The sequence below is a fragment of the Cynocephalus volans genome, chromosome 10 (assembly GCF_027409185.1).
Source record: "Cynocephalus volans isolate mCynVol1 chromosome 10, mCynVol1.pri, whole genome shotgun sequence".
Lineage (NCBI taxonomy): Eukaryota > Metazoa > Chordata > Mammalia > Dermoptera > Cynocephalidae > Cynocephalus > Cynocephalus volans.
The window spans coordinates 116600273-116625133 of record NC_084469.1 but is presented as its reverse complement, the minus strand read 5'-3'; the positions used below and the strand labels follow the sequence as shown (position 1 = coordinate 116625133).

Below are 24861 nucleotides of genomic sequence, written 5' to 3'. Positions count from 1 at the left end.
ACTGGGGCACCAGAGTGGAGAAGAGAGAGACAAGAAAAAAGGGAAAACCCCAGGGACTTGCCCTCTGCCTCTCAGAAGCAGGTGACTCCTTTCCTGCTCCTGAAGCCAGGGCTAGAGGGCTTCTCCTGGAGCCCTGGCCACACTGATGCCCACTTTCAAGTATTGGGTGGTAGCAGGAGAGGACGGCAGACTCACTGCCTCTTTCGTGGCACCTCTAGTTCTGGTCCTTGTCTCTCATCTTCCTGCCACTGTTTGTTTTTCAGAGGCTTCTGATGGCTGTCATACGCATTCTGTCCAGGTTTCATAGCCACATTCAGTGGGTGAGACAGGGTGGAGGGGATGTTTGCCCAGAACGAGAAGGAAACCAGAAATGTGTGTTTTAGAGGCATGAAACAGAGAAATCTGGATCAAACAAAGAAATGAGAAGTCAGAATGTGTCTGGCCCAGGAAAATTGTGGTTTGTATGGGGAAAGAGAAAAATAAAGGTGAAGGATGAGGTAAGTGGAGGGTCACATCGTAGAGCCTTTCCTTTGAAATTCCCTCATTGTGTCCTTACACATGCCCCTTGCACAGTGAGAGGGAGGTCCTCAACCCCACCCAGCCTTCCAGGTGGAAGAAAATGGTTTGACTATGACGGAATGAGCTCTATTCATCTCCACCAGGAATATCAGAAAAGGTATAGATGGAGAAGTGGAGAATGATTTTTCTGAGAACAATCTTTAAATCAAGTGTTTGTGTCTGGGTAGTCCCTAATGTGTATAGATAGCCTCAGGCTACAGAATCTGATCTGGGCTTGGCAGAGAAGTTAATTTCTTAAAGTAGATTCTCCCTTCCACCCACCCCACCCACCTTTTCCTCAAAAGACAAAACAAAGCTTTTATTGCAAGAAAAAAAAAATTTTTTTTTTTGGCTGACTGATACAGGGATGGTGTGAGAACAATTCTTGCTTTGTTAAAAGACTTTCTGCAGGAATGGACTCTCAATACCACTAAATCTGTATCGCTGAATTTCCACCTGTACATATTGACACTGGGAGAAAACACATAATCTGAAAATAGAAAGCAGCACTTTTGAAGTGGCTGGTCTCCCCAGGGCTCCTGGACCAATGTGATCTTCAAAGTTTCCATCACCCTGTTGACTCATGTACTGAGCATTCTTCAAATGCCTGATATTAATCACATTTAGAATTTGTATAGGACTTTAGCCATTTGACATTTTTTTCTTTATTACCTCTTTATAGTGACAGTATAAGAAGGCAAATAAGATAGCCATGGTGTTGTCCTGTATTGCTTTAACATAGTCAGAATCACAAAGAATGTATAATTTTACATCTTGCTTTTTTATTTTTCCTTTCACTTTCATGTGACATAAATATTTTTTCATGACATCATGTTGTCATTATTGCTTTCTCTAATATTTCAGTGAAGTGCCAGAATTAATGTAGCAAATTTTACATAATTTCTCCTTGATGAGCATTTAGGTTATTATCATTGTTTTACTTCTATAAATACTGGTGCATATAAGTTTTTGGGTTTTTTTTTTTTTATGTTTTGTCTTAGGATAGATTGAATAGACTTTTAAAATATTGTTAAATGTGTTTCAACAACGTTAGGCAGGATTTTAAAAGACCACAAATGACCTGTAGCAGACACCAGCATAACACAATAACCACGTTCAGGTTTCTCCATGTGCAGGAGCAGGTTTGGGATTGGCCAAGGGATTTAGCCAAAGGGAGGTGGGTAGTGTGTGCAGGGAGATGAAGAAAGTATCAGTGAAGGAACAAGTGCGTGACAGGGAGAGAGAGAACCAGCCTGATGAAAGCAGAAGTTCTGTCTTGAAGAAGCCAATGCCGAATGCATCTGTGAGTCGCTTTTGTGTAGTGGCAGCATCCCCTCTGCACCTGGCTACCAGAGAGCTGCGTGGGCAGCTTTGACCAGCTCCAGATCACAGAGCGCCTTGACCGCCAGCCAGGGATGACAGGTGTCATGGGTAGGTGGTGATGGACAGCAGAGGGCTTGCTGGGCCTGCCAGGCGCTCCCCGTGTCCAGAAGGATTTGCCCAGTCTTTTCCCGACAGAGACACAGATGTCCTCTGCACACGGCTCTGTGCTCTGGCCCTTTGTTGGACCAGAGGGAGCAGAGCACCAAACCCGAAGAGGATGGAGGCCTGTTCAGTTCCATCCCTAACCTGCCCTGGGTTCTTTGGAGAAGGCCCAAGTCCTGAATCTTTTAGGGGGCTTGTTCCAATCCAATAATTAAGTGCCACTCTCTCCATACCAAAGGTTGGGGCAATATCATTTATTTTGCCAAATTACCCAAAAGGATGGAAGGCCAAGTCAGTGTCTATCCAAATTGAGTCCAGCTGTCCCTGAGTTGTCAGTTGTGTCCTTGTATTAAAACGCAGCTGCTCACCAAGGGCTGGCAGGATGTGCCTCACAGTGAATTGTAATATTTGGGTGTAGTGGAACCAACTCAGTCAGTTAATGGCGAAAATTAATGAAAACACATGTCATCATGTTCCATCTTGTTGCCTTAAACTCGATGCTCAGCAATTGATTCAGGAATTACCTACGATAAAGTGTATATTAATAAGTGCAAAGCATACATCCAGATGCTTGTGTGGGGTGACTTTTGAGTTGGGACTCAGGACAACTTTTGAAAAACTTAAGACATTTCAAAGACTTAGATAACTCTGGAGGAGCTGTTGACTTACAACCATAGTATTCCTTTTCCTCCCTCCTAATCCATTTGGGATTAACTGAATTCCTGGATCCTTCTGTTTTTTGGCAGCATGGTGGAGTGGGATTTGCTCTGGAGCCCTGTGCACTGTTGCTGCACCGAAGGAGACAGAAACACTAGACAGAATGCTCTGAGAGGGAAGGAGTTCGTGTCATCCCCTGCTGTGTTCCCAGCACTTAGCCCAGAGCCTGGCCCATGTTAATGGTTCAAAAATTGACCCAGTGAAACCACAGCTTTATGAGGTAGTCTTTGTGGAGAATCTAACCCATCTTATTCTTCCACCAACTTGGAGGACCAGCAGATAGTTTCTTATCTCTTTTTCCTGTGAACTGTGAATGCTTTTAGATGTTTTCTTCCTCCTAGAGGTCATAAAGTAGGAGCTATCTTTGGATATAACATCATTTTGACAGTAGCAGTGGAGAAAAACTGCAGTAGCTTCACCAAATGTTTTCTCAGAATAGAGATGGCAAGGGCTGGTCCGTGGCTCACTTGGGAGAGCGTGGTGCTGACAACGCCAAGTCAAGGGTTAAGATCCCCTTACCGGTCATCTTTAAAAAAAAAAAAAGAAAGAAAAAGAGAGATGGCAAGAAGCCCCAGAGGTCCAGTGCCCCCTCCCTGTTAATAACTTGGTAACAAGCAGACACCCACCTTCTGCTCCCAGCTTCCCTGAAGAGGGGACTCCCAGGACCTCCTGGTCGGTAAAGGCTGCTGCCTTGCTGGAACGACCCCGTAGGCTCTGTCTCCCTCTGCAGCCATATAGAACAAGCTAATCCCTCGTCACATGATGACTCCTCGCAGATTTGAGGACCACTGTCACGTCTCCCATGGTACTTACCCCGGTGGTGAATTTCTTCCACTTCTCACCGTTGCTCCTGTGACATGGTTTTTTGACTCCCTAACCCAGTGCTAGTGGAATTTTGTTTTTGGTTTTTCAGATGCTCTCCAGATTCTCAATAGCTCTCTCCTTTTTCCTTTCATCTTTTAAAAAAAGCCTTACAAGCATTTATTAAATTAGAATGCCTTTGCAAGTGTATTTTTTTTTCTCAAATGATGAATCCTAATGGGTTGCTTTGGACTTCAAGACTGAGGATAATAAGAGTAGATTTGTGAACATGGTTACCCACAGTGTTGCTCTGGAAAGGGATCATTGCGTCTGAGATACGGAACTGAACAGAACGTTCTTGGAGCAGTCTGACCAGTGGAAGCAGAGTCGAGTGAAAGCATCGCTCTGCTCTGGTTTTGGATCAGGTACTTTTGTCATTTCCTCTGAAGGTCAGTTTAGAGTTTGTTGTTGCTAGTGTCAAACCCATTGACTCACAGCCAGCGTAGCGTGAACTAACGCACTGCCTCTCAGTATTGTGCTTGTGCAACTTTGGATCAAAATGTCAGGCTCCCTTGCTGATCACTTACCAGTTACTCAAGAGCAGAAACCACGTGTTTCTGTGTCATGTGTGGCCCACGGGAGCCACTCAGCAGCCCAGAGCAGATGAGCGATGTTCCTATCGAGAGGTGTCTTTAGACTCGGCCCAGTACCACAGTCTGCCAAAAGCTTTTTGGGTCCCAATGTGTCATCCTCTAAGTTAACTATCCCTGTTGGCTTTTTGTTCCCCACATTCTCCATCAACGTGTTGTTTGCATTCAAATCCGAATGATCAACAGAGATGTGGGATACAGCCCAGACTTGAGTTTGCCTGTCAGGGAGAGACCTCTTCCCACATTGACTCCCAAATCCCTCGGTTGTGAGATTTGCCTTTCTATTAGGCGTTGCTGAGAAAGACTGAGCACTGCCTCTTAAATGATCAACAATGTTGTCTTATCACTTAGAACTGTTATTCTGTCCTTACTGAGAGAATGTCGTTTAGAATTCCTAAGACATAGATTGTTATCATACATCACAGTTGTCCATAATGAAGAGGAAGATATAAGCAAAATAAATTGGTTAAAATACTTCTTCACATTCAGGGGCCCATTCTTTTGAAGTTGTCTCAGCGCCACCAAGGTCCATGGTTTCTGTACAGTATTATCCTGTCTGCTGTCGTCATATGCTCTTTCCAGAGTGTTCTATCCATTTACCTTTGGGGAGGGGTGTACAGGAAACTGGTGATGTTTTACTTCCTGAAGTGGGTGGTGGTTACATGGGTATATTCACTTTGTGAGGATTCATTGCTCAGTATGATTATAATTTATGTACTTTTTGTATTTTTTAATTGCTTAAAAAAAAGGAGGGGCCCCTCTTATCTCCAGAAAATGACAGCTTTATCATGGTGTGTTAGAAGCAGTGATAAGATGTCTAATTTCAGAGATCTTAAAATGCAAAAAAAAAAAAAGTACATTTTAGGATAATGAAATATGGTATTATAAATCCACTTAATTATGCGATGCTCAGGCCGTGTGTTTCTGTCTTGTCCTCCACACTGTAATGAGTTTAATGAATACCTTGCTAAAACGCAGCATGCTCTTTCTTTTCTGCAGTATTCCCTCGACCTGCAAGTCTGTAACACACACACGTGCTTCTGGAGCTGCTCAGTTTGGCACCAGCTTCCGACCTCAGCCCTCCTGCTTCCCTCTCTTAGTGCTCGTGAAGCCACTGCTTTGGTAACCTCTTTCTAGATGCTGGCCTGACATGGACCCCTCACGTAATACATTTGCAGAACCTGCCATCTTCCCCTTTTGAGGATGAGGTCAGCATCTGCCCTTCTTCTTGCCTCTCCCCAACCTGTTGTCTTGGATTCCCCAGCGATGAGGAATTGTGATGGAGTTGCAACCTTTAGTGCCCCATGCCAGTCAACCTGACCAGCGTGGGCTCTTGGTCCTGCCCGCACCTCTAAGCTGGTGCTTGGCTCAGGGCTGGGAGCAACCCTGTGCTCCTCCCTCTGAGATCAGCTCCTGCTGCTCTTCTGCCCTACCTGCTCGAGCCCCTCTTCCTGTAGTTCTCCTGCCCTTGTCATCAGTACCACCCTTCCCTACACTCTAAATGGTTCTGTGCTTTATGTGTGATTCTGGTTCATGGTCCCCAAACCCATTGGTAACCTGGACTCTCCTAGGAGCTACAGCCATCAGTGTTACCTGTCCACATGACGGGTGTGTCACCTTGAACTCAGGGGGCTGGGTGTGCATTGCAATGGATGGCATGAGGGTTCACGGTTGGGATCCAGGATCCTGAACATGGACCCCAAACTGCCACAGGCGCCCCCAGCTCTCCCTAACCCTCCCCGCTTTGCTCCTTCTGATCCGTGGTATTAGGAAAGCCCATCTTGAGGAGACCACTTCTCAACACTGTCCATCAGAAGTCTCCCAAGTGCCTCGGAAGCTTCTGTTTCAGGTTCAGGACAAGGCGGTGATTAAGTTGTTCCCAGGGCCACTCAGCTGCAGTAGCGCATTGCCTCCCACAGAACTTAACAGCTGAAGGGGTACACGTGGTTTCACAGCCCATGCGTGGGAGATGGCAGGACATTCTTGATGTCGACCCCTCTCAGGTGCCTGCCTTCCCACCCAGCCTTCCGAGGTGCAGTTCATGAAGTCTTCCTGGAGACTCCTTGCCACTGTGTGTGCTCCTGCCCTCTTCTGGGCGACCTCTCCTGGGGCTTTTTGGTCCCTGTGACAGGCCTGGTCCCCTCTGCCCAATCACCCAGTTATTTAAGGTAATCGTCTCATTCTTCCTCCTAGGTGCACACTTTTTGACGATTGAATCTATTTGTTCCTCTTCTTTGCAGAGTGCTCTGCACACAGCACCCACACCAAAAGCATGTTTGCAGCTTAGAGTTGGGGCTTATACATTTCATTTATCAAAAGACCAATAAATGATCCTAAAGCTTTTTCTTCTTTCAGTTACAAGATAAATTGGCAGCAAGGCATTTTTCTGACAGCATTCCCTAGATGCAGCTCTTCCTTCACTGTGTGCAGAGGGCAGCGGAAGGAAGTGTGGAGTGATTAGGCCCCGGGTGGGAGGTGCAGTGGCTGACTTTGCAAACCAAGGCCACATTCAAATGCACCTGTGGTGGGTGGAGCTCACCTTTGAACCCTGACTGGGAGTTTTCAACAGCAACAAATATTCACTGAGCCTTTAGCCCTGGGAATCCTGTAGTGAAGGAAATAGTCAGGCTGGTGGAGTGTCATCCTAAGAGCGCAAATCCTGGGCCATGAAGCTGTTCAGTTACCTGGAGAGTAGCCCAGATGTCAGAAGTCAGAGCACTCCTGCCGAAGGCACAGTTCAGCTCTCCCTCGTCCAGGCCTCCAAGCCGGTGCAGTAAGTAGGTCATCCCGTGTGGGACTTGTTGTGTCTGTGACTGGCTGTGGGGGATGAGTGGAACTGTCTGCACTGCCCTCCTCATCTGGGACCCCACATTTTTGTCTTCACTGGGCAGTACCCCCCACCCCCCCACTCCCCGAGGAGCGCTACAGACATCTGAGATGCTGCTGCCCCTGTGGCGGGGGCGGGAAACAAACGAGGCTCCTAAGTGTTTACAGCAGAAGGACAATCTTCCCTCCCTGGTAACCACAGCACGTGGATCCTATTTTGGTTATCAAATCAGAATGTTGGCACTTCAGGCCCTCTTCAGAGAATTCAGGCATGAACAATCTGTAATCTGGTACTTATCAAAAGCCCTTTTGAGACATCTGGCATTTGAGGGCATGGACATGTTAACTGTCACGTTTCATATATGAGGGAGATATTATCTTCACCTAGTGGCACCTCCAGACAAAAACCTGTGCCAAATTCATTTCATGCATGCCATCAGATTTTTGGAGAGTCATTTAAAGAAATGTCTGATCCAACATCTCTTTTACAGAACCTTATTAGACTTTATCATTACAATAATCAGTGTCTTTTCATATGAGGACCTTCTTGACAAATGCATTTCTAAATTCAGTGTCTGGAAAAAGTTATTCTGCAGATGAATTTTACAGAATCAAAAAAAGTTTATGAGCCAGCATGCTTCCCTTTTTTCCTTTGTCTGCCAGGAAACTCAACTAAACTCACAGCCCAACTACAGTAATGGATTTATTTGATTCCACTGGCCCATAAGTTGCTCTCAGTCTGTATTGAGTACATATAAACCCATGTCTGAACAGCTACCTGAACACATCTAAAAGGACATTGGTGACATTTTCTGTGACTTTACATGTGTTTTTTCATTGGAACAACTATTGCTTCATAGCCCCAAACACCCAAACTCCCTTTCTGGTCCCCAGGCAAAGTCACTTATCACTCATCTCCAAGTGATGAGAGGATCAGTCTCTCAGGAGCTCTCAGATTAAGCTAGTCAGCTTCTGCAGAGGCAGATGAAGGTCCTGTGTGGACTCCCAGGTGAGAGCTTCTGAGCAACTGGAGGCCTGTTTTCATGCACCTTGGCCAGTGGCTACAGCCTGGCTGGGGCGTTGTGCTGCCGGGTTGTGTGGCTGAGCTCCATTGACTTCATCAGGCACATCTACTCACAGCCTGAGCCTGGAACAGCCCACTGGGGTTCTTATATCAGGTCAAGACAGATGTGAGAGGCAGTTGTGGGGGAGAATGGAATGTACCCAACAAATACAGATAGGAGCTACGGGAAGAGCCGCTGCACAGTGAGGCTGATTCGCAGCAGGCTGGGGGTTGTGGACATGATTCCTGCCCCCACCTCCTCCGAGAGCTGACACTGCTGTGCGGGGACTGTGCCGAGGGTTCTGTGGAACTCGATGATAATTTACATTGCCATCCATGTGTGCACAGTGTGTATTTCCTTACATGGTGATTACATGGAACACCATGTTCAAGGAAGCAAAATACTGTCCTCCTCGGGTTTCTTCTCCTCTAGCTATTTCAGTGAGGCACAATTTTCCTGGAGACTGTTTATTATTATGTGTTTAATAGCTGAACAAAAACAGGTAACAGGAATCTAATAATGGATCAAGTTCACGTATCTCAAGACAGCCGCAGAGACCGGAAATCTAAGCCAGGAGTTTGCTTTGTCTGATTACTGCACCCAAACCCAGACCAACTCGGAGGTCAGTTTAAAACAAAACACTATTCAGGGGACCAGAGAAGACGCTATTTGAATAAGGTCACCTGTGTGTTTATAGGTACCCGAGAGAGAAACCCTAGCTAGATGCAAAATAAAGATTCAGATATCTTTCAGCATTGAAATGGTAAAAAAAAAAAAGTTCACTTGTTGACAGAGACTAGAAGGGAATTTACAAAAGTGAGATGGTGATTTTGTTGTCATGGGGGAGGTTTCCCCCTTCTATTTCTCAGCCTTTCTATAATGACATGTTCATAATTTCTGTGTTTAATTCAACAGCTCATGCGGAAGGAAAGGGGTTTGACTCGTACTCAACTGACTCTCACGTTGGTCATGGGCCCTGGGACCTTCTTTCTAGGTCAAAGATTCCCAAACGTCCACAGCGCCTAGTGTCTCAGGAATTTTATCCTAGTACCCCACCTAAAACAAGTACCCAATAGTCCAAACTTAATAAGTATTTATGTCCTAGGAACACACTAGCTGTTTGTATTAGTTTTCTATTGCTGCTGTAACAAATTACCACAGACTTAATGGCTTTAAACAACACACATTTACTGTCTTACAGTTCTGGAGGTCAGAAGTTCAGAATCAGTCTCAGTGGGCTGGTAAAGGTGTCGGCAGGGCTGGTTCCTTCTAGGGGCTCTACAGGAGAATCTGTTTCCTTGCCTTTTCCCACTTCTAGAAGCTGCTGCATTCCTTGGCTCATGACCCCTTCTCCTGTCTTCAAAGGCAGGAGCACAGCGTCTTCCTGTCTCCTCTGACTCTGACCCTCTTGCCCACCTCTTATGAGGACTCTTATGGTACTTATTGGACCCACCTGGTAATCCTGGATCGTCTCCTCATCTCAAGGCCCTTAATCACATCTACACAGTCCCTTCCACCTTGTAAGCTCATAGATCCATAGCTTCTGGGGATTAGGATGTGGCATCTTTGGGGACCACTGTTCAGTATACCATACCATTTGAAAGAAACAATATTTTTATTCATTTTTAACCACAACTACTTCCAGGCCACATGTGCCTTTTGGCTTCAGCACAACTTCTGATCCTTGGAATCAGACTTGACACGGCCACTCTTTCCTGGCCCACATTGATTTTTGTGCAATACTTGCTTTGCTATGGTGAACTGCTGAATATCCAGCTTTGCAAAAATATGATGTCGTAGAAAGGAATCTAAGCGTGACCTAAAAAGTACTTCAAGCTTGTAGTTTGCTCTGTGTATGGCAGGTGTCGAGTTTGGAGTTAGGTGGTTTCTCCACCTTATAGTTGAAATGAAGGTTCAAACATAAAACCCACCCAGTGTATTTTGCCACAGGACAGATTTTGGGGAAGGTACTTTGGCAAGACCTATCACAAGCCCTGATGATGTGCACAGCCTTTGACCAGCAGTTCCTGTCCAGAAGTGCATCCGTGGGAAGCATCTGAGATGTAGCTGTCAGGGGCAGAGATCATGTAATGTCAAGAGTGCTGGCTTTGAGGCTGACCTATGTTTGATCCTGTGCTTGGTCACTTCTTGGCTGTGTGGATGTGGGCCCCCAGCCTAGCCCTCTTGACCAACTGCAGTTTTGAGATGAGAGAGAAACCAGATGCACATGCATGTGATACATGTGTGTGTGTGTGTGTGTGTGTGTGTGTGTGTGTGTGTGTGTGTGTGTGTACTGGTGAAGTGAGGTTTTTGCAGGTGCTATTTTGGTGGGAGGAGCAGCATGTTTGATAGTTCTTGCGTACACTAAAAGACAGGGAGTTGCTTGGGACTGATGGCAAGGGGCAGGGTTACAGAAAGTTCCGATTTACAGACAAGTTCAGCCCTTGTCTGATTGCTCAAGGCCACCTGCTAGAGAAGTCACAGCTCCACTTGCTCTGGGGCGTTGGGGAAATCAGGGTTTGAGCAAAGCCTTTTGGGATGTGGCTGAGCAGCAACACCAGGCAATCTCATGAGTTCCTCTTGCAGCAGTCAGGGAGGGAGGGGGTGCCCAGGAGGTTAGGAAACCTCCCTCCTGAGTACGGACTCTGCGGCTGCCCTGGCTGCCCACCTGGCTCATGCCCATATTCTCCATGCAGATGACTGTGCTTAGGTTGCTCCCAGGACTTCCCATTGCCCTGAAACACAGTCCAGGCTCCCGCCATGGCCAGCAAGGCCTCGCTCTGCTCCCATGTGCAGCTGCTGTCCAGGCTTGGGCCTTCCCAGTTCCTGAACTTTTTAAAGCCATCGTTATCTTAGGGCTGTGTGCCCTAAGTAAGTCTTACTCATGGCTGTATTTCTAGCTCCTTGCTCAGTAGCTAATTCATAGTAGATGCTGAATAAATATTTGTGGAATGGATGGATGGTTGTAAAATCTCATAAGAGCACTGGAATTTATAGCTTGACTTAGAATTTTAGCCTAATTTCACTAGTAGAAATTTCAGCCATAGGACCTAAGACATAAATTACAAAGTACAGTTGCAGGGAGCTCCACACTGCTTCAAGTCTGTGGACAAGGAATTTTAAGATCCACCCTCTGTAGTAACAGAGACTGTTCCATGATTGAAACCCTCTTTCTCAGAGGCTGGGGACCTGCTGTGTGTCTCAGAGCCTCCTGGCATGTAGAACAAAGCACATGGATTGGGGTGCAGTCCACAGGTGTGTTTTGTTTTCATTTTTCTTTTGGCCCACAAAATGTTGTAAAATAAATTTAACTTTGTTGACAGTGTTGAAAATTTGGAAGAGTTCACGTAGCTGATTTCAGCATTCCTTAGGAAACTCTAGAAAATCAGATACCTCTGGGCCTGTGTTCTTGAGTGGCAGCTGCTGGCTGGCTCTGAGTAGCGATGGTATGGCCACCCCCCGGGCCACTTCCTCTGTCCTCCAGCTGGCCCAGGCAGTCACCTGAGGTTTGTGACCCCGGTGTGTGAGTGACCATCACTTTGTCCTGCTGGGAGGAGGAGGTTGGGGTATCTTCCCAGGCCTTGGCCACACATGGTCACTTCACCATGATGTCTTAGCTCCCTGAGCAAGCTTGGCTGTCCCTCCTGCTCTCTTGAGAGAGATGAGATCCGTGGTCTGAGTGGTCCTGGGGGCTGGAGGGTAGGAGACCCAGCAAACGCTGCCCTGCACAGGGCCCAGGGCTGGACCTCCTGTCCCTCTGCCTCCTCTCACTTTGTATCTCTCCTGTGGTTTTCTCACCCTTTCCTGAGCCCCCGGAGGAGTCACCAGGCACTCAGGGCTTCTGGGAAAGGGTGACTCACGCACTCACAGAATTGAACACTGGAAGGGCGTGGGAGAGCATCTCGCCAGCCCCTGAGAGCACCTCAGGCGGGATCAGAAATAGCTGCAATCTTTCAGCTTGACCTCCCACCTCCTGTGCTATGGGCAGATAGACACAGCCCTTCTGACACATGGCCAGTTTCAAGATACAGTGATGTGTTTCCTTTTCCCTTGGAATCGGAATCGCTGCGGTTTGCCAACTGCATTGTTACAATAATGAATACAATGAAAGGGGAGACCACCTCCATGCCAGCACTATCGTGCATTTCCACATTTTCCCAGCCCTTTTTCATATCTATACATAATTGTAATGGTACTAAAATTGCATTTTGTTCACTTGAGCATTTCTGGCACCCAGAACAGGGGGCAGCATGCAGTAGGCATTCAGTAAATATACCTACTGCAGAACATTTTGTTTACTTAACTATAAAGGGAACATTTTCCTAATTGCATCATACACTGATTACTATTGCATCAAATTGTTAGGATTTATTCACCATTTTACTGTATTTAGATTTTTTCACCCAGTTTACAGGAATATAAATACTGGTGGAGTGAGCATTTTTCTCCACATAACTGTTTTTGAGTGTTTTGAATTATTTTCTTAGGGTAAATACCAAGCATTTGAATTCCTGAATCAGAGGAAAGAAAAATAAGAATTATAGAAATTGCTTTCTAAAGTCTTATTTATCTCTATTGCCAGCAATGTTTGAGGATATTACTTTCACCATACTTTACCAGTATTTGAATTACAATTTTTAAATTTTTGCTAATTTAGTAGTATGAGACAGTACCTTATTGTTTTAATTTACATACTTATGGTTATTAGTGTGGGTTGAAGAATTTCTAAGCATTTAAAAATTGCATTTCTTCCTGTGAGCCTTGCCTATTGGAGTAGTTTGTGTATCTATGAAAATATAGATTTTGTAGTTAGAGTTGTGTGAATTTATAATATAGATATGATTAACTCAATTTTCCTATCCTGTTTACTGAAAACATTTTCCTAATGTGTGGTTTTCCATTTTTAATGTCAGGTGTGTTGTTATGAGTGTGCTTTTCTGATCTTTGGAGAGTCTGAGAATGTGGTTGCCAGAGGACCTTGAAGATTTAATCCACTCTTGATGCCTTAGACAGGGAGACCCTACCCAGAGAGCAGGGCCATGGGTCGAGGACACAGCTGGTCACAAGAGACTCAGACCGTCCACTCCTTAAACTCCACCTCTCTGAACTGTCATGTGCTGTCTGCTGAACTGTCAGAGCCCCTGTTGCTGTCCTGGCCTAGGAAGTTCTTTGGAGTTGAGGTTTGCACTTCTCTGTTTTGGAGCAAGGCAGGCTGTGCAGGACCCCCTGAGTCTGTGCTATCACCACTCTGGTGATCTGGGCCAGCTGTTCCATCTCTCTGACTCAGGGTATTTAAAAATATCCCAGACCGGGGAATTTGGAGGAATCCGTAATCGATTCATGGACATTAAGCTCTTAAGAGGCAGTAAATGCCTTTTCGATATCGAAGTGCCCTCAGAAGATGTATTTGGTTTAACGCATCAACAGCCACCTCACTGGCAGGTGCTATTGTGGATGTTTGGGGTCTGATAGGCCGAAGACGTGCTCTTCTGTGCAGGGGCTGACCATCAAGAGGGCTCTTACTTCCTGCTTGTCTGCCCCTCAGTACGGTTGAGGAAGATTCCCAGAATGGGCAGGTAACTCCTGAACCAGCCATCAGGAGACCAGGTTTAGAAGTGAAGATTCTAATCCCAGCTCTGCTGCTGCATGACCTATGTTGCTGACTCCCCTGACTCTTTGGCATGTTCATTGTCAGGTCTGTTCATTCATTCAGCAAACATACAGAGAACACGTTTGTAGTCAAGAGTCTGTGCTGGGCACTAGGATTGCTACGAAGGTGACCAGGGCATGGTCCCCCTCGAGGGGCATACGCTTTAGTGGATAAACAGAAACTAATATGTGTCAGTAAAACAAGCAGAGTTACAGGTGAGTGTACATAATGCAGGAGTGGCACAGACGAACCAGTAATAAGTTTGACTAGGAGCAGAGTGAGGCTTCTCAGGTGTGGCATGTAACCCAGCCTTGAGGGGTGAAGAGAATTCTAGTCGGGGTTGAGGGGAGGAAAGAGGATGGGGAGGAAGGGAAGGATCACCCAGCCTAAGGAGCAGAGGCATGGGAGCTGGAGAGTGAATGTCGTCCAGGTTGCTGCAGTGCAGGAGAGGGGGCAGGTAGGAGAGTGGGTCCCTGTGGCGGACATCGTGCTTAGAAACCACCAGAGGGTTTGAAGGGAAGGACGTATGTCCTGAGAAGGGACATACGTCTGGCAGCCTGGGAAGGTTCTGGGGCTTGAGCAGAAGAGAGATGAGAAAGCAGCCCAGGAAGGAAGAGCTGTGAGCACAGGGGCATGGTGTCCGCTGCTTAGCAGGGCAGCTCTTCCGTCTCCACTGAGGCCAGTGACAGCAGGCAGGGGGTCGTGCCTGGTGGTCCCCGATTCCAGAGCAGGATGGCCGTCTGTGTGTTGGTGCTGGCCTAGTCTGGTAGGCCGGAGTGGGGAGGAAGGCAGGAGGAGGCCACAGGGCCGTGCCCTGGAAGTCTGTTTGCATAGCTTTGGAGAAATCCTGTTTGTTGGTTTTATTCATTTATTTAACAAATATTTATTGAGCACCTACCATGTACTAGGCATTTAAAGTAAAGTGAGCTATAGGAAAATGACAGCATAGAGGCATCCCAAGTTCTGGAAGTGTGGAGATTATTCTCTCTACAGGGAACATGTGATCTCATTCATCGACATCTGGGTTCTAGTTGCTGTTTCCCTTACACGAGGAGTGGCTCTCATGGTGATCACGTGTGTGTCTGTTCCATTCCAGATGGCTTAGGCCCCTGAGCAACTGCAGGGGACTCACTGCTGTGGCCAGCAGCTCCAGCGCCTCACATGCTCCTGGCAGACTGCTGCTCTGCCCATCTGCCAACCCTGCCCACACCCTCCTCAGCAGCCCACCTGAGCCATGGAGGCCCCAGAGGTGCCCGTGGGCTCACTGATCGACTTCGGGCCTGAGTCACCCGCATCCCCCCCACTGGAGGTACCACCCCCAACGCTACAGGATGGGGATGGCTCTCTGGGTGACGGCACCTCAGAGAGCGAGACCACCGAGTCAGCAGACAGTGAGAACGATATGGGCGAGTCACCCTCACACCCCTCCTGGGACCAGGACCGCCGCTCCTCCTCCAGCGAGTCCTTCTCTTCCAGCCAGAGCACCGAGTCGGCCCAGGATGAGGAGACCCTGGTGCTCAGGGAGTTCATGCGTGGCTACGTGGAGAAGATCTTCTCTGGAGGGTAAGGGGCCCTGCATCCTGCCCTGGGCTCTGCCTCTCACCAGGGCGCCATCTGGGCCAACGATGGGCCACCACAGTGGCTCACCCCATCCCCAGCGGCACATGGAGTCACTTGGCAAATTTTTAAAGAATACAGGAGCCTGGGATCCGCTGCACACCAGTGCCGTCAGATCTCTAGGGCACAGCACAACATCACAACATGTGCCAGCTCCCAGGGGATTCTGCAGGGCAGCCCCTGTGGAGAACCAGCGCCCAGCTTATGGGCCATGCCAGGCACACAGTGTAGCTGCAGAGGGAGCAGTCCCCTGTCTCTTCAGTCCCCTGTTCCCTGCCCATCCTGTCCCTTGTCCACTACCTATTCAGTCCCCTACTACCCATCCAGTTCCCTCTCCATCCAGTTCCTTGTCTTCTGCTCTCTGCCCATCCAGGTCCCTGTCCCCTACTCGTCCAGTCCTGTCACTGCTCACAGAGCTGGAGTGGGTGGCCCATCTTGGCACCTCAGTGTTCTTAACTCTTCACCTCTCGTGAATGCCTTTCACTAGTCATGACAGGGAGGAAAGAGGCAGGAAAAGGCAGAGCTGCCCACTTCATTTATCATCTTCAGCAGTCTCTGATTGTACTGGCTGTATGCACTATTGCTAAACATACGCAATCATAAAGAGCACAGGTCCCCTGTAACCCTGACAAGCTCTATTAATTTCTGATGCGTATTGTCCTGGAAGTGTGTTTGTATCCCTAGGTCAGGTGTTGGAAGGGGCCATCTGTGTGGCGGTCTAGCCCCATCACACTCATCCAAGGGACGCTCGTTTTGCTTCTGCACCATCTGAGCATTTTCAGGTCAGCTGCTCTCTAGTCTTGTCAGAGCTGTAGTTGACTGGAGGCTGCAATTATTTTCTGAAATTAAAATTAGGGGCAATACAAGGCAATAAGGTTTCCATTACCCGTGGTCCTGGTGGTGCTCATGGGCAGCTGATTTGTGAGCAGCTGCTTGTGTGGGGACCCTTTCTTGCACCTCTTTATGGCTTTCTTTCATGGCTTTTGAAGGGGTGAAATAGGAGCATTGACAGCAGGAGCAGCAGGAAACAGAGGTTTGGGTTTGTACTGCAGACTGAGCAGCAGGGAATCTGTGGACAGACTCCAGCTCCTCCCTGTTCACTGTCTACCAGTCTGTCAGCCAGAAGGAGGAAGCGTGCAGACCCCAGATGCAGGTGGTGCTGGTCGATCTTTCGTCATTCACAGCGGCATGTTAGGTGCTCAGATTGCCAGCCGTGGACCAGCGGCGTGGGCATCTCCTGGAGCTTGTTAAGAATGCAGAGTCTGGGCCCCACCCAGCCCTGCTGAGTTGAATCAGTATCTGCATCTTAAGGAGGTCTGCACATGTTCAAGTTTGAGGAGCACTAGCTTAAGGGGAAATTTTCCAGTTTCATTAAAACAATAGGAACATTTTGCCTGTTGACACTATGCAGAGAGTTTATTTTCTACCACGATGTAGGTCCCTCATCTGGAAACTGACAGGCTTGATTTGTACCTATTTTAGGTGTGTCGTTCATTCGACGGCATCTGACCTCAGTTTTCTCTGTGGTTAGTAAAGGGAAGAGTAACATGACAATCCAAATATTTGACTATCCAAAAATGCATTTCTGGTTTTGAATGCATTTGGGGAGAGCAGTAGATATGGCTTCCTACTTATCTTGTTTGATCAACACTGAAATTAGGCAGCTTTCTCAGAGCACTCCCCAGTTAATGAAAAGGGGAGAAAGCCCAGAAGCTTGCTAATTTGCCAGGAAGGCCAATCTATATTTGCAGCAGCCTGTCAGCAATATGGAGCATGAACAGAGTCAGATGCGTCAGGAGCATTCCAAAAAAATCACAGCAAGTGGCTGGCAAGTTCACATATTTCATCTGGTGTTGGTATTTTGGGATAAATGAGACCAAGATGTTTTCTATAAAACCTTAAATAAATGAAAATTTCATAAGCCAATGGATCTTCAGCCTTCTGCTTCATTTTTGAATCTTTAAATTTAGGGAAGAGTGTTCGCCACTCACAAAGAGTGATCAGAAGTGGTTTGAGACCAGGTGAGCATTTTGTACACCCCAATGGTGGTGACCCCCATGGCTGAGGGTCCCCTGGTCTCCATCCCTCACATGCAGAGCAGGGGACGGTCAGAAGTGAGTAGTCTCGCTCTTCAGAAGTGCAGAGTAAGCAACCGCACCCCACTGATTGGTCTGACACCAGGAAGGACGCCTACTCCAGACCTATCAGTGTGTCTTGGCTTCAGTGTGCCCTACTGAAACAGCAGATTCAGGAATTCTTGAATTCAGCGGGAAGTCAGATGAGCTGCAGATTCGGGCTCCTGCCCTTACTAGGGCTCAGACCTACTGGGCAGGAGGGCTGGGGTCAGTACATGGGCTTTGGAACCAGTAAGTATGCAGGGAACTCTCAAGCCATGTCTGATTCTCCAAGCCAGGCTCCTCGTCTTCGAAGTAAAAATAATACCATGATTATTGTATTGCCTGGCTGGTGGGATGAACTGCTGTGGGTCAGGTGCCTGCACCTGCAGTACCTGTCAGTTCCTTCTCTGTCCTCTCCCCACTACTGCAACCTTTTTCGTTCCAGAGGACTGAGAGGGTTTTTTTTCTTCCTGCTCTTTCCTTCAGGGAAGACTTAGACCAGGAGGAGAAAGCCAAGTTTGGAGAGTACTGCAGCAGCGAAAACGGGAAGGGCCGGGAGTGGTTTGCCAGATATGTGAGCGCCCAGGTAAGGCGGGGGAGGAGCATTTCTGGTAAGGAGGAATCTGCTGACAGAACAAGCTCTCCATCTCCTTAATTTATCTCGATTCCACTCTGGAGAAGAGAGTCAAGGAAAATGACCCAACAGAAAAAAAAGCAAAATTTATCAAAAGATTTCCTGAAAAGGGCTGCTTAGAACAGTGGAAAATGGGAAGTAGGAAGGAAAAGCATGAGAACCGGTGGTCTGTCAACCTTGTGAAATTCCAGAAGTTTTTTTTTTTTAAAGGCAAGTATGTAGAGGGCCAGCCCATGGCTTACTTGGGAGAGTGTGGTGCTGATAACACCAAGGCCACAGGTTCAGATCCCTATATAGGGATGGCCAGTTAGTTCACTTGAGAGAGCGGGGTGCTGACAACACCAAGTCAAGGGTTAAGATCCCCTTACCGGTCATCTTTAAAAAAAAAAAAAAAAAAAAAAAGGCAAGCGTGTGGGCTATGTCCATGCACATTTTTAACCCACAATATTCCATTTTTGTAAAAAATAGTATATTCAAGACAGTGACAGTCATGTAAAGAAAAATATATCGAAGTTTAGAAGAGAATCAAATTTTGTAAATATCCACTAGCTGCTTTTTTTCCTGTGGAATGGCTTAAGTTCTTAGTTTTTACATATTTTACAATAATTTATTCATAGAAAAATTAGAAAATACAGATAAGCAGGGAGAGAAACTCCCCATAAATTCACAATCTAGAAATAGCTAGTGTTGTCATTTGGGGCTTTGCTCCTCCCTGCTTTTCCATGTGTGGGTGTGAGGGAGACACCGGCTTGTGCCCCGCCGAGCCGTGGCAGTTGTGGTACCCACGCTCTGCCCTGGGTCCTGGGGTTGGGGGTCCTGTGGAGCAGAGGAGGTGGCTGCCAGCCTGGTCTCAACCCAACTGCAAGTAGAGATATTTGGAGCAGGGAGCCCACTGTCTCACCAGCCACTGTGTGTGTCACCTTGTCCTCTCTCTGGACAGCGTTGCAATTCCAAGTGTGTCTCAGAGCCGACCTTCTACCGCCTGGTGCAGTCTTTTGCCGTGGTGCTGTTTGAGTAAGTAATGCTGTGGCGCAAAGCCTTTATCCTCCCAAGCTGTTCTCATCCCTCCCTTTCCCCGCCCTGTAATAACCCAGTTGTGAGTAATCTCCACACTAGTCATCAGCTCCCAATTGCTCCGACACTCCCAGCACCAGCTGAAAGAAGTCGTGACCAGCCTGTCACTGGGGAGCAACATCAGCAGTCCTCACCTGGTAGCAGAAGTTAGAGGAGTCAAGTCTCCATGTGGGTCCCCAGGGACAGGCCACGATTACACACTGTAGCCCTAGCCTCCTCCCTGGAGATCTGGAGCTTTCTTGACCTCCTATTGTGAAGCGCTGTAAACTAGATAAACACCCACCCACGAGCAAATCAGCACTAATGATATGATTGGAAGCCGTTAGCCTGCCCCGTGAGTGCTCATTAGGCACTGCTGGAGCCTTTTATCGCAAAAGGCACTAGTAGGTGCGGGTGCCTCATCTCACCTGTCAGAAAAGGAAGCCAGACCTCACAATACACTGGGCTCCTCCTCATGCCCATGGCTCTCTAGGATGGCCAAACCCACTTCCTACCTTTTGTTTTAGAATCAGAGCAGGGGACACATGTATCCTCCAAAGTCTGAAATAGAGGGGACGCTTCTCTGCCTTGGGGAAACTGAGCAGCGGCTTGAGTGAACTGGAGCCTCGACCGCAGCTAGATAGAGCCCCAGTCAGGGCATCTTTGTCCCCATCTCCTCCATAGGCCTTGAAGCAGCTCCTGCTCCGGGTCTCGCCTGCCCTGCCTGTCCTTGGCTTGTCCCACCGCCACCTCCCCAGGTCACTGTGCCCACTTCGTCCATTCAGGCCTGAAAAACCACCTCCCCTACTCCTCCTTCCCTCCTCTCAGCCTGCTTTCTTGAGTCTCAATTCTCCTGCTCTCCATGTCTCTTACCTTTCCCTATTCCACCTTGAACATGGGGCATATACTGGAGGAAAAAGACCAACAAAGAGGAGCATTCCTGTTTTTCCTGCACTTGCTCAGAATATCCCAGGTGCAGGATACACTTTCCCGCCAGTCTGGCTCTCAAAGCCGGCAAGGAGGGGACGAGAAACCTTCACTGAAGGAAGTGGGGTGAGCCTTACCCTCAGCTGGGAGCATAAGCTCCAAACTGTCTTACTGAAATTCTCTCCTGCATTTAAAATACCTCAATTTCCAACTGTTTGCCGCTATAGGAATTTTCAAGAACCCCTATTCTGCATAAATTGCACTTGTCCTACATGGTAACATACTTACCTAATTCTCAATTTTTCTTTGATTTTTTTTCCCTTAAATAAATAAAATTGCAGGGGAAAATTAAGTGCAAGTTCCATCCCTGCCAAAACACACAAAAAATCTTCCCATCACTTTATCCCTGAGCGTATATATTTTTGTATAGTTGCAAAAACAAAACACCTTTTAATATTTAAAAAGTATTCCTTTTTTAAATTCATGAGACCCATAATTTTTAGTCTATTAGTAGCTTTAGTTTTTACTTTTAGCTTTTTATAGTTTTATTAGTAGTTCTTTAAATTGATTAGATTTTTTTAAATATAAAAAGGTAAAAATGACCCTTAATCCCACTTTCTAATTTCTGTCAACTTTTTAAAAAAGTACTAATTGTCCAAGGTTAAAAACTAAGCAGGAAGAAAAGTGTGAAGGGAACAGGACAGGAAGGGGAAGAAGCATAAGATGCGAAGGAAGGGCCCACCCCCGACATGTCAATCAGAGACTCGAGTGTGGGGACTCCCAGCCATTCAGGTCTTTACACGCCCTCCAGGGGTTCTGAAGCTGCTGAGGTCTGAGAACCACTGCTGTGAGAATACATATAACTTACTGCTCACTCCTGAGAAGCAGAGGCTGGTGGCCTGCAACTGAGGGAGGCCCGGCTTCTAGGGCTGGCTCTGCTCCTGTGTAAAGTTGAGCTTCCTGGGCCCAGGCTTTCTCCTTTCAAGTGAGAGGCCAGGCTGACGGCCCCTGGCATCCTTCCTGCCCAGCATCATACACAGTCCCACACCGTGTGCCTGCCGGCAACTCCCCTAATTGGACCCGGGGGATTATTTTTGGTCTTCTCCTGTGGCAGCATCTTGGGAATAAGGTATTAGTTTAGACATGTTTGTAATGTATTTGGGTGTTGATTAATCAGCTTGCAGTGAGAAGATCGGGTGGGTCCACTCTCTAGCCCGTGGACCTTGCTTCTTGTTTCAGATGTCATCAGATGGATGACTTTGGGCCTGCCAAGAACCTCATGACCATGTGCTTCACTTACTACTACATCGGTAAGACTCAGGCGGGGCTCATGTAGAGTTCAGACTTGGAAACTGGGACTTGTCAACCTATAATGTGTTGTCAAAGGAAGCTTTCTTCATGACTCCAGGCGTGCGCTGGGGGGCTCCCAAGAACAAAGAGAGCTGATGACGGGAGGGAATGAGCAAGGAGCAAGACTCCTCAAACATGGCCCATGCTGTGGGTCCAAGTGGTTGACTGTCCACAGGATGAAGGAAACCATCAGCTGTTAGGAAATGAGAACATCAACACAGTAGGCAGACGTTTCATGCGGGGAACAGGAGCTGCTGACCCGCATGCCCACTCGTGATGTGTCCCCTTCCCTCTGCCACGTGTCTTTGTCCTCCCCTGCTCCCAGCAGCCCATCCTCTCCACGCACCTTGGTTCATTCAGCAACAGCTGGTCTGAATGCCTTAGCCTGTGGCCAGACACCACTGGGCAGGCCCTGCATGCCAGGCCACTCGTCAGCTGCCTGAGGATTGGGGGAAGCCCTCATGCAACGTGTGGCTCCTCCTTCTCCAAGAGCAGTTTGACGCTGTTTGCCTGAGTCGGGTCTGAACACAGAGCAGCTTCTACTAGAGGAGGACACTCTGCGACCTATGGAGGGTGATTTGACTGGTATGGGACACTGTAAACCTGTAGGGGGCACCTGTGCCTGTAGGGGGTGCCTTGGCCTGTAGGGGGCGCCTTGGCCTGTAGGGGTCATTTTGGGGTGTAGGGGGCATCTGGGCCTATAGAGGTCATTTTTGCCCAAAGGGGCACCTGGGCCTGTAGGGGTCATTTTGAACTGTAGGGGACACCTCAGCCCGTAGGGAGTACCTGGGCCCATAGGGTTTATTTTGGCCTGTAGGGGGCGCCTTGACCTGTAGCGGTCATTTTAGGATGTAGGGGTCATTTTGGGGTGTAGGGAGCACCTCAGCCTGTAGGGGTTACCTGGGCCCATAGGGTTTATTTTGGGCTGTAGGGAGCCTGCCCCAGCACAAGGAAAGCCTGTTTTCATTTTGTCTTCCCATCTTGTTTTCTCTGTCACGGCTGTCATGACATTGTGTTCTGTGCTCTGGCTGGGCAGGCACGTTGGTCACCTCCCTTGCGTACTTTCCACTGCTTTGAGGCTGGCTCCTGCCTGCTGCTGCTTTCTTCCCTTCTTGGCTGGCTCCTGCATACCCAGCAGGTGCTTAGGGCCTGCTCTGAGAGGGAGAAGGGTCCCAAACCCTCACCTTGTCCTGGCGGCCATGGAGAGCAGATGGAGAGCAGAGGCCTCCTGCGCCCAGTGTCCAGCAGCCCGACTCTCGCCCTCCCTCTCTCCCCCAAGGCAAGCCCCAGCTGCTGCCCTCGGAGGCCAGGGACAGGGAGAGGCCCGCAGGCAGCGTCGACTCCTACCTGAAGTCTGCCAACAGCTGGCTGGCTGAGAAAAAGGACATCGCCGAGCGGCTGCTGAAGACCACCTCGGCCAGGACGGAGAACATGAAGGGCTTCTTCGGGGGGCTGGAGACCAAGTTGAAGGGACCCCTGGTCAGGAAGAATGAGTAAGTGTCGGTCGCCTCATAGGTGCCTCCCTCTGACGGGCGGGAGACAAATGCAGGGGCCCATACTGAGCGCATGTGGGGAGTGACTGGGAGGGCGCTGGTGTGACCGTGGAAGAATCCGGCTGCCTTCTGCCATCCTGGGGGGCCGAGAGCTGCTCCCGAGCAGCTGCCAGCCTGGCTGCTCCACCCCCCAGGGCTTTCTGTGGTGCTGAGCGCTGTTCTGCTCGGCGCCATGCAGCAACATCCATGGGGGTCCGTGTTTTCCTGGGCTGATGAGGAGCATGTGGAAAACATCAGTTGACAGCCAGGAAAGTACAGCCCCCATCTCCTTACTCCTCTGTGGTGGGAATTGGTGGTAATGGAACGCAGTAGAGATGAGGGAGAAAGCCACTGTCCCCCAGGAGAGCAGTTCTCTAACAGAAACTTGAGAAACTGTGTGGGGCTGGGCACATTATAAGCAGGAGTGTAGACACTGGCTTCCACAGAGAAGTCATTTACACCAGCGCGAGGGAGCCTGTAGCCACCCGAGGTCCTCACTGTCACCACCAATGGCTTGGTTATTACAAGCAGGGGCCTTGGTCTGTACTGTTTTGAATTCATAGAAAATGACATAAAGAAGCCTCCACTTCTTTAACATTTCCTCGATTCTGCAACAATGGCGGTTGACAAATGTAGCATTGATTTCACAAAAATCTTTTCTGAGGAAACCATATTAAATGCACACAGTCCCGTCTCAGAAATGTGAAAGGGTTTCTTTGAGAAGATGTGGCATGGGTCACATTTGTCATGTTGCGGTTTCTCTCCCTCCAGGGAAGACGAGAACAAGCCCAGGGAGAAGCAGCAGAAGGCCGGTGAGTGGCCCAGTGTGCTTGCCACCAGCCCTGTGCTGTGAGACCAGTGCTACCCCTGGTGCTTGTCACCTAGGCCTCTACAGGGTTCCTAAACCAGCCTACCATTAATCAGCAGCACGAATGAGCCAGTTCATAAATGTCTTGGGGCTATAGTTCCCTCTTTGTAACAGGAGGATGTTGCCTTGGAGGATGCCCCAGTTTCTCTGCAGCCCCAGTTGTCTATGTTTTCTTACTGAATTTCTGTGGACAAGCCTTTTCTAAGGAGGGTGTGCAGGAACTAAATTCCTTAATCCCAGGGAAGTTAAGTGAAGTGTTACTGGGGGTGGTGGGGAGGAGAGCCATTCCATGGAAGCATTCCTCGGAGGAAGTCCTTATTGCCAGGTGTGAGTTCCATCATTACTGCCTGTGGCCGGCAGAAAAGCTGCCGTGGAACCTTGACTACGTGTTTTTGTGACCTTTGGGGAGACGCCAAGGCTGCTGGGAGGCTGTCACGTGGGGTTTGCGATGCGCGTGCACACCAGAGTTGCTCTCACCTTTCTCTCCTCTCACAGTGACTGTGCACAGCCCAGAGGACGACAAGAAGGGGGAGAAGGTCTACCTATACACGCACCTGAAGCAGCAGCCCATCTGGTAAGGCCGGGCCCACAGTGTCCCGTTGCTGTTGTTTCTGTACTGCAGTGGCCACGTCTTGCAGGGTCCTTCTTGCTGCTTTTGTCTCCATCAGCAGTGATGCTCATTCACACACACTGGGATGGCCAGTGTAAAAATATGAGCACTAATAAGTGTTGGAGAGGATGTAGGGAAATCGGAGGTATCCCACAAGCTGGTGGGAATGTAAAATGGAGCTGTGGAAAGCAGCCTGGCAGTTCCTCAACAGGTTAAACACAGAGTGACCATATGCCCCAGCATTCCACCCCTAGGTACATACCCGAGAGATGAAAACCCATACACAAATGTCCATAGCAGCACTGTTCATCCTAACCAAGAGGTGGAACCAACCCACGTGTCTGTCTGCTGGTGATGGATAAACAGAATGGGATCTATCCATGCCATGGGAAACTATTCAGT

The 24861-nt window shown here is 48.3% G+C and overlaps 1 protein-coding gene across 2 annotated transcripts in view; it reads left to right on the top strand.

Annotated features, from left to right (window-relative positions):
• Nucleotides 1–24861, top strand: part of KIAA0513 (KIAA0513 ortholog) — a 56086-nt gene that overhangs the window by 18949 nt on the left and 12276 nt on the right. For both annotated transcript variants that reach the window (XM_063111409.1, XM_063111411.1), the window contains exons 2-8: nt 14848–15314; nt 17972–18071; nt 19060–19133; nt 21339–21409; nt 22729–22942; nt 23753–23793; nt 24345–24423. In XM_063111409.1, coding sequence (XP_062967479.1) covers nt 14986–15314; nt 17972–18071; nt 19060–19133; nt 21339–21409; nt 22729–22942; nt 23753–23793; nt 24345–24423 — 908 coding nt within the window. In that variant the 5' untranslated portion in view covers nt 14848–14985. The remainder of the gene's footprint in view (nt 1–14847; nt 15315–17971; nt 18072–19059; nt 19134–21338; nt 21410–22728; nt 22943–23752; nt 23794–24344; nt 24424–24861) is intronic.